Below are 15509 nucleotides of genomic sequence, written 5' to 3'. Positions count from 1 at the left end.
ATCGTAATGAGCCTCTATGTCTCATTATTGGAAGTCGAAAACCTCCAGTGGGACGAAGCTGCAAGCTGTAGCCGACTGGGGCGCCACAAGGCCAAATACCTCTATTGCGAAGGACCGCTGATGAGGATTTGCTGCTGTGGAGAAGAACATTGCTGGAGCTGCAGCAAATTTAGGCTGACCATCAATTCATCTTGGGTGCCTCGATCGGCAGTACGGTCCCAGTCTTCTCTTGGTCAAAGTTGAGAACCAAGTCTTTAATTTTGGCTATCTGGGCACCTTTAGCACCTCTTGAAAGTGTCCAGGACTGGAGAAGCACCACTTGGAGGATTGGGACTCACTCAACCCGGGTCCAAGTATGGGTTGAAGATAGTTGGAGCCTTTTCTGTTTCAAGGCTCTGATCAGGAGGCCAGCCAACTAACCCTTGGAGGCACTCCGGTAGTCCTTGGGTTCAAGCAGTGGAACAGGCCTCAAGCAGGAGGGCAGGTCTCTGAGGGTCTTTCCAGGTGCAGCAAAGCAGTCTTCTGAAGTACACAGTGGGCCATTGCAGCAGCAGTCCTCGGAGAGTCCTTTCGTAAACCCAGAAAGTGAACTGAAGAGTGAGTCTGAGGGTCCTATTTGTATACCATGTCCCTTCTTTAAAGTTGGAGATGTTTTTTGAGAATTTCCTTTGATACGCTTGGAGTTGCCTGGCTACCCTGCCCTGGCTCCAATCGGACTGCATGAAAAATGAAATAGTGTGAAGTCCTTTGTAAGAAGGCTAGGCACAGCCTATTGACTTGTAAGTGCGACAGTGCCCACCTATTGACTTGTAAGTGCGACAGGGCCTACCTGCCCCCCCACCGTCACCCCTGTCCTGCCAGTGATGGCCCATCCAGCAACACCTAAACCTTCTATTTTATTTCTGTCTGGGAGAAGTAAACAAAGCTCAACTGCCAACTACTCTCGTCATGTTACCCAGGCATAGGCTGCAGCCACAAAATAGCTAGGGCAGGAAAATGCCAACTTACTAAAAGTGTACAAACTTGAATATGCCTATGCTGGAATTACTCGCCATACTATTTTCTTTTCAGATTAATGATTTCCTGATACCTTTTAGCTTATATTTTACAGTTTTTTATCACTTTTTTTCATTATGTCAAACACTTTTAGATCACATGCATCGAAGGGTGTATATGCCCGCTTGGGCTTTGTTCAAAACACAACAGTTATACTTTCACAAAAGTTTCACATTTAAAAAAAAACATTAACTCGACATATATTGTCCTACAATACATATTCAAAAAGAATTTGGAATAAACAAATGATTTTAAAATAAACCAGTCTTGAACTTTACAAGCAAGAGTCTGTACTTCATGTTACTACATAGATAAGACTCATAAATGCCCGCAGTACAAAAGGGGTTGTGCTCACTGCTTAATTTATCAAGAAATGCGCCAAGCTTAGTTATTGGTTGCCTCAGATTGCAGGTTTAACTTATGATTTCTTAGACACCCTCGGAGTGGTAAAAAGTAGACACATTTCGACCTCTTCGGTTCGAGGTTTCTGCCTGTTCCCAATTAAAAGTTAGCACTTATGAAGAGGAACACGGCATCCCAATGTTATACTATGGGAGAGGCAGCCCTCATAGTAGTGAAAAACGAAATTGTGAGTTTTTCACTACCAGTCCATGTAAAATTTCAAAGTCCATGTCCAACCTTTCAATGACCGTGCATCCTTCATATGGGCTACCAAGGGTCTACCTTAGGGGTGACGTGAATGCAGTAAAAGAGGTGTTTAAATCTTGGCAAGAGGGTTATTTTTCCAAGTGGATTAGACAGTTTAACATTGAATTAAGGCTGCAATGGAACATGTTTTATGGGGCTACCTAATAAGTGCTACAGGCTCACTGGAAGCTTTTAGTTTACAGGCCCTGTGTATATAGTATATCACTAACCTAGGGAGTTATAAGTAAGTTAAATATGCCACTCAGGTGTTAGGAAGAGCACACGCGCTTTCGCATTGGTTAGCAGTGGTAAAGTGCACAGAGTTCTAAGGCCAGCAAAAACAAATTCTGAAAAATAGGTAGGTGAAAGCAAAATGTTTGGGACGTACCACCCTAAGGCCAACAGGTCTAACCACGACGACTTTTGACTGTCATTCAGACTTTGTGCGTCTTGGCACTATTCAAACTTAAAACTTTAAAACTCCATATCTCTGGTTCATGTTATTAGATGTTTGTCACTTTGTTGGTGTTTTGTTTATTACATGTTACTCTACTTAGGGATTTTTATAGTTTTGTTGTTTCATTTGGACTTAATTTCTGTTTTGTAACAGCATAAATACTTTACACATTGCCCTATGTTAAGCTTGTCTGTTCAGTGCCATTGCTTAAAGGGGGTTCAGCTCCGATTTATTTAGTGACTTCGAGGGTTTACCATCACCAGTGTTATGATTAATCATTTAGGTGGGTATTCACGTACCCCAAATAATTTTAGAAGACTCTATGAATGAGGCAAAGTGCATTGAAATGAATTCCTTGTGTCCCTGGCAGCCAGTAGAGAGAGCGGTGGGTATCGCATGAATCTGTTCTGTACAATTGTATCATTCATCCGGATATGTACACCTGCATCAGGCGTCCCATCCATAACACTAAACTCATCCATGCCTGGGACTGGTTGACCTTTTCCTACATGAAAGGGGTGGTACAAGTTTAAGACAAAACACCATAATATTTCAAGGCAGTTGAGTATTCATAATGTTTTTTAATGAAATGACTGTGATTTAGTAACTCTCAAACCTCAACACTGCAGTACAACTGAGCACATAAGCACATTCTTATGCCACCATTGCGGCAGTAAAGGTCACTCATACAATATCATTTGAATGGAATGTAATGTAAGGAATGTAATACTTAACATACTTGATTCTTGTTAGCTGCTATTAGAAGCAAGCCTTACTGCTTTTATATTTGTTTTTAACCCAGGTCCTCTGATTGCTTTGTGCACTGCGCCGTATGTTTTAACTACCTATAGCTCTGCAATTGTTCCGCGCGCCGGAAATCTTGCATGCAATTGTATTCTGTAACTTTCAGGGAACGTTGACACAGGGGGCATTTGGAGCAGCTCTCCCTTAGTTTTAAACCTCGTGCTTTTGCGTCTGCTCCCCGGTCCACCACAGCTTTGGCTTATTGAGTGGAGGGAGCGCTGATAAGACATTTCTCCCCTACCTCCGGTGGGACAGTAATGGGCGCCATCTTGCGAAGGAGACGGTCTGGTCTCTCGCTAGATCGCACCATTCTATAAATGGAGGGAATGGCGCTGACGTGCACTTGATAACATTGTTAGCTGCTATTAGAAGCCAGCCTTACTGCTTTTATATTTGTTTTTAACCAAGGTCCTCTGATTGCTTTGTGCACTGCGCCGTATGTTTTAACTGCCTATTGCTCTGCAATTGTTCTGCGCAACGGATATCTTGCATGCATTTGTATTCTGTAACCTTCAGGGAACGGTGACATAGGGGGCATTTGGAGCTCTCACCTTAGTTTTAAAGCTCGTGCTTTTGCGTCTGCTCCGCGGTCCACCACAGTTTTGGAGGATTGAGTGGAGGGAGCGTTGATTCAACATTTCTCCCCTACTTCCGGTGGGACAGTAACAGGCGCCATCTTGCGAAGCAGACTGTCTAGTCTCTCGCTAGATCGCCTGCATCATTCTATAAATGGAGGGAATGGCGCGGGCGCGCCAGCGGCGCTCCAACGCAAGCCCGTCTGCGCCCGTAGGCGTCCGACACACGGCTAGCGCCAGCCACGCTGTCGGTTTCCAACTAGGAAAAGTATTCACACCGAATCACCTGAGGGATTTGATCACTAATAAGCAGTGTGAACATTACTTGGAGGTTAATACAATCAGAGACCCGATTATGTTTTGGAAATGTCAGGTACAGATACCTTTTTAACGTGCCTTGTCAGACAAGGGAGGAAGCAAAAGGAGCCTGCCATCAGGCGTCCATTTGGTTGGGCTTAATTAATGCTCGCTCTCCAGTCAGACAGGCCTTAGACATCAAAGAGCTAATCATGGATAATGATTTGGACTTCTTATGTATCAAGGAAACTTGGCTAAAGGAGGACTGTAATCCGGATATTGCGGCCGCCCTGCCCCCTAACTTCACCATGTGTAGGAAAGATAGAGAGGATGGCAGGGGGGGGGGGGGTAGCCATTATACACAGAGACCTAACAATGGAAGACCTATACTTTACATGGCCTAAAGAGAGCAGAAAATATTAGCTTCTGCTGTGCCATAAATGACTCCTCCTTTTCTGGGGTTTTGATATATCGCCCCCCTCAGGCAATAGTAATACTTTCCTGGATTCATTAAGGGACGCTCTCAGCCAAGCGCTGCTCAGATATTCAAGTTTCTCACTGCTCTGAGATATCGATTTACATCTGGAATGTAGTAATAGTCCGGGGGTTACTTCCAGTCAACCCACTGGGCATGAAACCAGTTGTCAAGGGATCAACACATAGAGCAGGACACACGTTGGATGCTGTTTGCACCAACCTTTCTTCAATTCAGATAGAAATCCCAATCCCGCACGTCCTGTCTGACCACTGCTTTATTCTTCTGGCCATTCCTATACCCAATTGGTACCATGTAGCCACGAATAGTGACACGGGGGCACCGAGGCGGAAATGGCATCTATTAGCCACCAATCCCTCCTTACCTATAATTGCCCAAGACATGGTTCAACATTGACTGGTGAACCTGGAGAGGATTCTAATAGGTTTCATAGCTGGATAATGTCTATAGGTGAGGAATTAGCTCCCTCAAGGCGCTCTGCCAGGAGGAGCAAAAGAAAATTCATAATGATCCATGGTTTTCGAAAGAGTTAGAGGGACTTCATTTACACTGTAAACAACTTGAACACAGATGGAGACGGGGATATGAAGCATCTAATTTGCATATTTTCAAAACTTTTAGAAGCAATATCACTCGGCTATTAAATTAGCCAAAAAAGAGTATTTTAATAATAGAATAACTATGGCAAAGCATAACCAAAAAGAAATCTTTGAAATTGTAAAATCCTTTACAGATCCTAAAGCCTTACATTTAGAAATTCCCCCTTCCCAAATGCTGTTCAATGAAATCGCATTATACTTCAAAGATAAGATTAAGAACGTCCAAAAGGATTTTGGGACTCATAGCCCTCTGGATCATATTATTAAAAAAGGGAGGACAGACCTGTCCATTGGACGCATGCCCCCGATATTATTACATCATATTATTGATATAGTGAATCCCGTAATCCATAATATTGTGAATTTCTCTTGAACTACCGGCATAGTGCCGGACAAATGGAAATTCGCCATTGTGAAGCCACTCAAGAAAAAACTAAATGTAGACTCCTCTAACCTCTCTAATTACAGGCCCATATCTCTGTTACCGTTCTTAGGTAAGATCACAGATAGAATAGTTTATAAAGAACTTTCCAGCTTCTCGGAGTCAGCTCTGATCTTTCACCCCCGCCAATCTGGGTTTCGCCCAAAACATTCTACGGAATCGGCGCTATTGGAGATATCGGACATCCTGAAATGTAATACTGGCTATGGAAAGAAGGCAGTCCTGATCCTTTTGGATCTGTCTGCTGCATTTGATACCATCTTGCACAACATGTTGCTAGCCAGATTGAGATCTTGTGGTATTTCTAATTCTGCACTGGCATGGATTACATCCTTCCTGTCGAATAGGAAGCAGGTTGTCACTCTGGGATCCTTTCTCTCGTCTGAACGCACCATCACCACGGGTGTCCCACTTGGGGCTTCTCTCAGTCCACTCCTCTTTAATATATATAAATATGGCCCCACTTATCTCGCTGATCTCGGCTTTTGGGATCGAAACGACATCTTACGCTGATGACACTCAGCTGATCCTGTCATTGGAAATGAACTCCACGGAAGCAAAAGAAAATTTCAAAGCCTGTCTTACGGCAGTCATCAAATAGATGAAAAACAACCATCTCCGCTGTAATACTGATAAGACGGAAATGTTATTGATGGAAAAAATAATCCTTTCCAACCAAAGGACTGGTGGCCTGAGGACTCTGTAGCCCCCCCATCAATGGTGGAGGTTGCAAAAAATCTGGGAGTGTGGTTTGACTCTTCCCTCTGTTTTAAACCCAATGTCCTAAAGGTAACAGGGAACTTGTTTTGGCCTTATTAAAACTCAGAAAAATTATTTTACCTGATTCCGCTTGCCGCAAGGAAAACAGTGGCAGTGGCTCTTATACTCTCGCGACTGGACTACTGTAATAGCCTTCTGGCAGGGACTAACATAGCTACCCTGAGGAGACTACAGGTAGTACAGCACGCAGCAGCCAGATTGGTCCTAGGGATCCCTCGCAGAGCTTCTGCCTCTGCTGCCCTGAAGACCCTTTACTGGCTCCCGGTTCATAAAAGAATTTTGTTTAACCTACTATTGACGACCTTCATAGCAATTCGCCGGCTGGGCCCTGTATACCTTTCAACAATATTTAAGTCATACACGACAATGAGGACACTTAGATCTAGTGCTGCAAACCTGCTTAAATGGCCAGGCTTCAAACTGATAACCACTGATAAGAGGGAAATCTGCCACGGACTTCAGGGCAAAAACCTGGAATTGCATGCCAAAGGAACCAAGAGCAATGGAACAGGAAGAGCAGTTTAGAAAGGCACTAAAGACATGGATCATTGGAACATCGGATGCCTGTTGCCTGGCACTTATCTAGGCCTTAATCTGATACAGCTGATCTTCGTTATTGCCTGGCACTTATCTAGGCCTTAATCTGATACAGGCGATCTTCGTTATTTGATAGCGCCAGGAGACTCCGTTAGGAGTTGCAGCTGCGCTCTATAAGCAACACTTTTCATTTAATTTTATTGTGTTTAAATTGTAATATTGCCAAGACAGCAGAACGTATTAGAGGCATGAAATCCACAGTCCCATTCAGCTGACACACAGTCGGGGCTCACTGAGATTGTATGGTTGCTTTTCAGTAGCACTATTCACACTCACAATACCCTACCATCTGGAACTCAGCTCAAACACATGGATCCTGATTGAGAATTGAATGGTGCAGCCGGTTATGGGGGGAAAAAGACTACACATAATCGATGCTTTTGTTACAAGTTATTTGTTTTAGAATGGAGAATAACATGCAGAGGCCGTTTTGCTGATAAAAAATCCACATGATGGCCTTCTCTTCCCCCCGTTCTTTGTGGAATGAGAGACTCTCTTTGGGTCCCCTTTACCACTTGCAGGTAGTAAATGGAAGCAGTGACATCACTTCGGATTGGGTGTGGAGCAGGGCTTCCGGAGCAGGGCAGGCTGTTATCAGGCCCAGGGAAGCCTTCCATTTTCTCACTGTGCTGTTAGAGGGGGTTCTATTCCCTTAGTATGAGCCTGCCCCACGTATTTAATCAAACGATTTGCTCAAAGTTTTTCAAGAGGGGGAACAGGGTTGCAGGCTTCAAAAATGGGGGAGATCATTGACGTTTCAACCCTTGCGCTGTGGAGGGAGGATCAACACCTCAGCTACGGGTCTTCCTCAGGACGGACCGGGAGTAGGGGGACCTATATTGTAGTAAGACAGCGCCCCAGCAATGAGGTTAGCCACCAATTAATGATGTGCTCCAAAATCCAAAAATGGACAACTGATCTAGCTCTCAGCCCTTAATAGCGAGGTCTCAAAACAGGAAATGTATTCAAGCTGCTGTAGGTAATGCTTGTCTAAGGCTACCCAAGGAGTAGAAACCATTTAGTAAGCACTGTTGTTACGGCACCCGAGCAGGAGTCTAATTGTTTCTCATTAACAGACCACGCCATGAAATTAAGGACTGGCCGTGCTTACTAAATGGTTTTTAATTCTTGATTGAAGAGCTGCAGATTCAAGATGCTGATCCACGCCAACAAGGCCCGGCACAACCAAGAGTCAGCGTACATCAACAAATGCCTAACCTTCCACCAATTGCCCAGACTCCTCCGTTGAGCCTCCCTCTCCATCGCAGACACCCCACGGATCCGGTGAGCCAACATCGGAGGACGCTCATTCTCGCACTTGGCAGCCATGGCTTGGCACAACCTCATCCTGCACCTCAGGGCCGCACCGTCACTCCAGCAATTCAGAAGAGAGCTGAAGACCTGGTTGTTTGATTAATCACGTCCTTGCAGCAGCGAACAGCTCCAGCGCCTCAACACATGGCTATTTAATGAAGGGAAACTGCCCTCTAAAAAATACACCGAGTCAGTTAAATATTGCGCCTTATTTTAGTTTGGACGATACAATGGCAGCTATAGATGCAGTCAAAATAGGAAAAGCCCCTGGTCCCAATAAGATACCGGGTGACCTACTAAAACCTGATAAAACAGTATGAGCACCATACGTAAATCTCTTATGTAGTGCTGTGGCTGCAGGAGCCCCTATACCGGAGTCTTGGAAAGGGGCAGAAATAATCTAAATTTTTACAAAGGGCAAATGACCAGATCCTGCCAATTATAGGCCTAGAAGTCTAATAGATACCTTACAAAAGGTATATGCAAACAGATTCTATTTAAGCTCAATAACTGAATAGAAGAAAATAACATTCTATCACAGTATCAAGCCAGGTTCAGAGTGAGAGCAAGCACAATAGATCAGGTCTTTTGACTTTTATGCAAATTTAATGGGAGGACATCTGTACATAGCATTTATAGACATGAAGGCCGCCTTCGACCTTCTGCCCAGGGACTCCCCCTGGAATTACCTTGAAATTGAGCGAGTCCCTGAAGATCTTCTCGTACAGATAGTCAGATGGGGACCCAGGGGCGAACTATTGGAGGCGATCCCTATAAAAAGAGGAGTAAGGCAGGGATGTGTACTGGCACCCACTTTTTTCTCATTATATGTAAATAATGTTGTGAAACATCTACAAGTGTGTAAACATGACTCACCAAAGCTAGGAGGGGTGCCAGTACCAGCTCTACTAGCTGCTGACGATTCTATTTTGCTATTACAAACTCCAAAGGGATTACAAAACCTGCTTAACTCCTTCAGTGAATATTGCGTCTCAAAAGGATCTTGAAATAAACTCTAAACAAACTAAATACATGGCAGTAAAACCTCATAAAGCTTTTAAGAAAAATGTTACATTTCAAAAACAAAAGCTAGAATATGTGTCCAATTTTTAACTACCTTGGTATGACACTAGAAACAAAATTGACATGGAATCCACACCTACACTTATGCAAGGCTACTGTGCTTCAAAATCCCATGCCAATATTGAAAAAGCATCAGGAAAGAGTACCCAAGGCAGTGTCCTCCGCCTTGGAGGTTTACAAGTACTGGGCACAATCTGCAACTCTTTATGGTGCAGAGCTCTGGGGGCCACTTGGCATAACATGCTCACAAGTTCTTAAGGAGGCTACTACGCTGGCCTGTACGCACACCCATGATACCCATTATCCAGCACCTCAATGTAAAGCATATAGATCAACAAGCCACATTGAGACCGCTGTTATTCTGGGTCCGTTTGTGGACCACAGAAGAATTTAAATTTTTTCTATTGGTGTAATGATGCAATATTTCTACGTCTTTGGCTGAAATTTCTGGCTTCAATAAAAAAATGTTTTTTTAAAAAGAAGAATTTTAAAACTATAAAGAGGGACAAATTGAGATCCTGAAATTTGATCACCATGCAACACTTCAATGGGTCAGACACGTGCCAACATGGTTTTTCAAGCTAGGTCTTAACTACTTTTGGGATGTTCCCAGTACATTAAAGACACTCTCAAAAACGCTTTTAAAAAATACATACTGGGCATACATACATAATAGAATACATATCTGCTCCGAATTCGGTAGACTAACATCCCAGTTTCTAATGGTAAAACCGCTTCCTCTTTTTGAACAATATTTGGATGAAGTTCACCCGCAACTGGCCAAGTCACTGTATATAAAGTTTCGCGTTGAGGTCCTACAGGTCAATTGCAACACAGCTAAATGGCAACTTAACAACAGTGATGATAGAGGGGCCTCTTGTCGTCTATGCCCACTCAATGTAGTAGAAAATAACTCCCATATATTATTCTTTTGCCCAACATACGCCATCCCAAGGAAAACATTGATTAAACCCATCTGTCGAACTTTGGGAATCGGGTCACACCCAGAATTTTTAATACAGATGCATCTCAGAAAATTGTTTTTAGTATAAGTAGATATTTATTAGCTGTTTATTTTGTACATAAGGGAAAAGACATGACATTTTAGTTACCAGATGTCGGATTAAGTCTTAAATACTATATGTTTTAAAATGATATATTGCGCCAGTATATACAAGCACTTTATTGCATTTGCACTATATCAACTTTTGCCTGGAAATAGCATTCCGTCCACGACCGAGCATTATGTAACGGCAATTGAATCAGAATTCATGTTTTTTACTTAGAATCGATGCTTTTGTGATGTATTTTAAAACAAGCTATGTGTTCATGATTGTCACTGGAGAGATGTGGGCATTTTTTTTATTATTGTATTGCATATGTATTAATTGTACAAATTTGCATCTTTATGGGTTCTTTAAACCGAATAAAGATTAAATGACGAAGTGCAGAGTCATTTAAGCCAAATAAGCAAGATGGCTCAGCGAGTTAACACATGGCTCTGACCTTTGCAAGGATCTGGAGAGCACAAGTTCGAATTTGGAAAAAAACAGACTCTGAATCCCATCCTCCCAAGACTCCTCACAATGACAGAATGGAGTTATGAATTCATCAATCTATAGCCTCTCAGTTTTGATTTTGCTTGTACATTGACCCAGCGTCTCCCCTTGTTGATTGATGCGGTAAAGCTTCTGCGATGCAGTACATTTAACAGATCAGTTGTGTTTGAGTATGCCAGTATGTGCTCACGCTCTGACGCAGTTTGAAAACACACCATTACCCTAGAATATCTTGTGTCTAGTTAATTGTGTATTTTCTAGTAATCCTAGCACGGTCTCCTCCCCTTGCTTCCAGCTTTAGCTGATGCGTACAACTCAGATCTAAAATTCGCACCCTACCACTTTTTAAATCTACCCGCCGCCACTGTAGGCTCAGGATTAACCCTGGGTGAAGTACTACGCTACTCTCGTGTAGTTTGTGCTACTTCGCACTACAAGAATTGCACGTAGTACAGTGCAAACACGCGTAGCAGTAATTTTTTGCTTGCTCGCGGTCCTCAACGTCAAGTTGGAGACCACGCGCGAGCAATATGACATCCCGGCGAGACTTTTTCTCATTCGTGATCAGCAACATCAAGTTGACAGTCGCGAATGTGGAAAATAAACCTCCCGGCGAGATTCTCAATGCGGGCAGGTCAGGTTTCTCATTGCGAGTGGTCGCGTATTCTCGTGACCGTTCGCAATGAGAAACTACCAGTCCCCGTTGAGAATTCTACTCGAACGGCAGAAAATGATCGCTTGCACTGTGCAAGATGCGGTTAGCACTGATTGCACAGTGGGGACAAGCATCCGGCACTGTGCAATCAGTGCGAACAGCATTTTGCAAAGTGCACTACGCAGTTTGCATGGCTCGCGTAGTGCACTTAGCATAGTTATGCGTAGCGCTATAAGGCGAACATTGCCCAGGGTTACTAAGGATGGGGAATGGTACCCTTGCCGGCACCCTGTGGATTCTGTGCTTTTGATCTGTGATTAAGTCTGTGTTCAGTAAATGGCTTTATGCTCCACTTTAGATGAGCAGGAACGGCCGCAGAATGCGGCTGCACCTGTGGCGAGGCCTCGGCCGCAAGTCGAAGACCGCGGAGAAGGGATGCCCAGGCGCCGGAACATGAACCGCGTCATCGCCCGGAGACGGGCTCAGCAGGTGGAGGAAGACGACGATGGTGTGTATATATGTACCGTTAAAAAAAATCTGCTGAGACCTCTTTCCTGTTGCATGCTGTACCTTCAGATAGGACGTCAGATCCAAACTGTGTTATTAATAAATGAACAAACATATTAATGACTTCATTGGAAGTTCACTGGTCCGGATGTTCCTACTGCCTTGTATAATTGATTAATTGTGTTTTCTCACAGCACGAATCAGAATAATGTTTTTTACCACAGTGTTTCCATTTCTTTTACTGAAACATATGCCACTGTCGACAGAATAAAATGTGTATTTAATTGAAATGCATTATTCTCTTATGCATGTTATGTACCATACCACCACGCCCGGCTGTACTTAGACGCGCACAAACTCTCCTCCATTTGACACTCACCGTAATGTTGCTTCGTTTTACGAACACTAGATGGCGGTCAAGTACAGATTCTGTCTGTGGGTTAAAGCAAAAAAAAAATCGCGTTGACAGAATTCAACCCAATTTTGAGGGGAAAATTGAGCTTTCCAGGCCCCCTCGTTGTTCAGACAAGTCTGCTGGCGTGTAATGTAGCGACTAACCCATGCAAGCAAGATACGCAGGTGTGGAAAACGGCAACTTTTGTAAATAAAACGTGGATGAGTAATTCGCACATTTTATTAGGAATGTATGTGATGGGTTACTAGAGCGTAGCCAGGCCAGTGCCGAGGTGTTTAACACGCTGTGGCACAAAACGGAAAGATGTTATCCGTGCTTTTTAGTGTAAGATTTGAGAGAACAGCTACCCTAAAACAATGTACCTCGAATACCGGAGGAAGGCGATAACCTTTTACCTCGGGGACAGTACCTAAAAATACCAGGCCACATGCAGCAAGACGCATGCATATATTAACTCCATCATCTGAGCCCTCACCAGGCTTGTGCAACCATGTGGCCCTCGCCTCGTTTAGGGTTTTTTTTGTATCTGTTGCACTCTTTGGACTGATTTTTGCATCATCCTCCTGTTTTCTGGATTAGTAGTCTCATTCCTATTTTTCTCTGGGGCTTGTGATAAGGCGGTAAAGCGAGTTAGTCACCCACCATCGTCCACTTACTGCGAGCTTGTTACTACTGTGCCTGGTTTGCGGTACTGGGGCTGGGGTCAATTACTAAAAAAAAGTTGCTTTCCCATAATTGACTGTCTAGTTTGTTCCCCCTAATGTATGCTTAACTTTTTTCTTTAATAAATAATTTTTTTGAATAATCATTTTTGTGTATTACCAAACTTTTGCACAAAACGTGCCAGCTGAAGGTGCCTCATAAAGCGCCAGATTGAAACAGGTCAATGCTTTTTTTTAGTGAGCAGCAATATATTTTCATCTTACAGTATTTGAGGGTTAAATACAAGAGTAAGTAAGTAAATACTCCATAAATAGTTAACACATTTTTTTCAATAAATACTGATAATATTCAAGAGCAGTTAATAAGATCAATAAACATCATTCAGATAGATACAAGGGTATGATAACATTATTTTTTGCAAACACCAGTCCTTGCCAAACCCACATTAAAGTGTAAATCTATAATCCCACTCAATTGGCAGGGTTCAAGTGCCTCCATTCCCACAGAGTTTAGCATTTTGGCCCAGATGTACGACCCATTTTTGCATGCGCAAACGAGTTAGCGACCTGTTTGCCCATGCAAAACCAAATAGGGCCAAGTACAATTCCTATTTAGCGAGTCGCAATTTTTTTACGACTCGCTAAATAGGAATTGCGACTTGCTATTAGTAAGGGGTGTTTCAAGGACGCACCTTCCTAATAGCGAGTCTCTACCCCATGTATAAATGTTTTGTGATCGCAATTGCGGTTGCAAAACACTCGCAATTTACTGCCCTCTTCAATAGGGTGGTAATGCACTCGTAAATGGGAAGGGGACCCCAAGGGACCCTTTCCCCTTAGCAAATGCAGGGTAAAATATTTTTTAGGGCCAGGCAGTGGTCCCAGGGACCACGACCTGCCCATAAAAAAATTAAACTAAAACGTTTCATTTTCTAAATGCATCCCATTTTCCTTTAAGGAAAACAGGCTGCATTAAAAATAAAAAATAAAAATTCTATATTTAAAAGCAGTCCTTGGCATGGAGGTCTGCTGTGCCTAGCAGGCCACAATCCCAGGGAGGGCCAGCCATTCCCAATGGGGTCGCAAATTGCGAGTGCCTCATGAATCTTGTATTATGAGCTGATGGTTTTTGTTAAGGTCCTGTGGTGAGTTGCCCATTTTGTTCCACAGTGTCTTCAAGCAGTCGTAGAAGCCCTTAAAGACCGCATCACATTGTCACGGAGCAGGCACCCTCCTAATGCGTTTGTTAAACAAACAAATGCTACCAATTATACACATGCAATACGGTCGGGGAATGCCCATGCCCGCCATTCTAGAACATAAAGCGCAGTGTGCCTCGCTGCTTAAAAAACCCTACAACTGTAAAAAAAAAACAAGTGTTCTGCGAGCCGTGCATGTTGTGCCTGCTTCAGCAAGACATTAACTAAATGGTGCTCACTAACTGTTAATGAAACCTAGAGAGTGAGGATACATGTAAGAGGGGCTGTCCTCATGGGAGATAACAACAGAAGAGAGGGAGGTACAAAGGATGGACTACTAAGACTGTTCATGAATCCAAAGCCACCATTTATAAAAGGACAGTAACAGGAGCCAATTGAAAAGATGGGTGGAGCTAAAAGACCATTCCTGAATACTGCTCAAAGAGACAGCAAGCGATGCCTAAGTGAGACCTAAAAACCCACCCACATACTGACCTGTCAGACCAGCCCTTCTAAAGAGGTGTGGCGCCGCGGCCTGGGCGACTGACTCCGGAATCTGGGGATCACGGTTCGATCCCCGGCTCTGGCAGCAGATTAGCCCAGCACCTTGTGACTCTGGGCAATAGCTTGCTTAATCTTCCCGATGGCCCCCAGCGCCTAGAGACCCTTACGGTGATTGTTCGCGCTATACACATGTGGATTATTATTATTATTATTATTCTGGCACTACCTTATTCCCTGATAGGCCAGTCACACCCAGTAAGAGTCAAGATTTCTACAATAATTATTAAATAAAATATATGCATACATAGGGGGCTTTGGGCCAGTGCTTTTCATCCACTGGTCTTTTAAATTGTCACCCCTTTTTATAACACCCTCCACACCATGCATTATGGGTCAGGCAACTTCAGCCACTGTCTCCCCTCGCTGTGAGTTACAGTATTTTGTCTAGGACTCCATACGAATGCCGGGTTGACAGGAGGCAAAGCCTCATCATGCGAAGACAGAAACACAGCATGTGTGACAACAATGCACTGCTTCTTGTAGAGCAGCCCAGTGTCATTTCTATTTTCAATCCTGTTTCAACATTCCACATACTTGGTGTCATACAGTATGAGCAGTCAGACCTCTTGTTCTTTCTTGTCTGTTTATTTAAGGATGGTAAGGAGTACCATGTCTTTCGCTCTGTGTGCAAATTTGTATTGGAAATTTGTCATCTAACTTCCTGTTCCCTTTGCCCGCTCATTCACGGGTAACCGTCTTCATCGTAACCATGAAGCTGAAGCACAATCCTAGGCTCGCTATAGCAGTTTCAGAGTCTATGTACCCCTTACTGGTGGGCCATTCATATCTTATATTTATGA

The 15509-nt window shown here is 43.5% G+C and overlaps 1 protein-coding gene across 3 annotated transcripts in view; it reads left to right on the top strand.

Moving 5' to 3' along the window:
* The window catches only part of DDRGK1 (DDRGK domain containing 1), a 186063-nt gene that overhangs the window by 28265 nt on the left and 142289 nt on the right, over positions 1-15509 (top strand). For all 3 annotated transcript variants that reach the window (XM_086964293.1, XM_086964295.1, XM_086964294.1), the window contains exon 2: positions 11721-11870. In XM_086964293.1, coding sequence (XP_086820419.1) covers positions 11721-11870 — 150 coding nt within the window. The remainder of the gene's footprint in view (positions 1-11720; positions 11871-15509) is intronic.

This window comes from Lissotriton vulgaris, chromosome 3_2 (genome assembly GCF_964263255.1).
Source record: "Lissotriton vulgaris chromosome 3_2, aLisVul1.2, whole genome shotgun sequence".
Taxonomy (NCBI): Eukaryota; Metazoa; Chordata; class Amphibia; order Caudata; family Salamandridae; genus Lissotriton; species Lissotriton vulgaris.
Note: the sequence above shows the minus strand (reverse complement) of the source record. Positions and strands in the feature narration are given on the sequence as shown.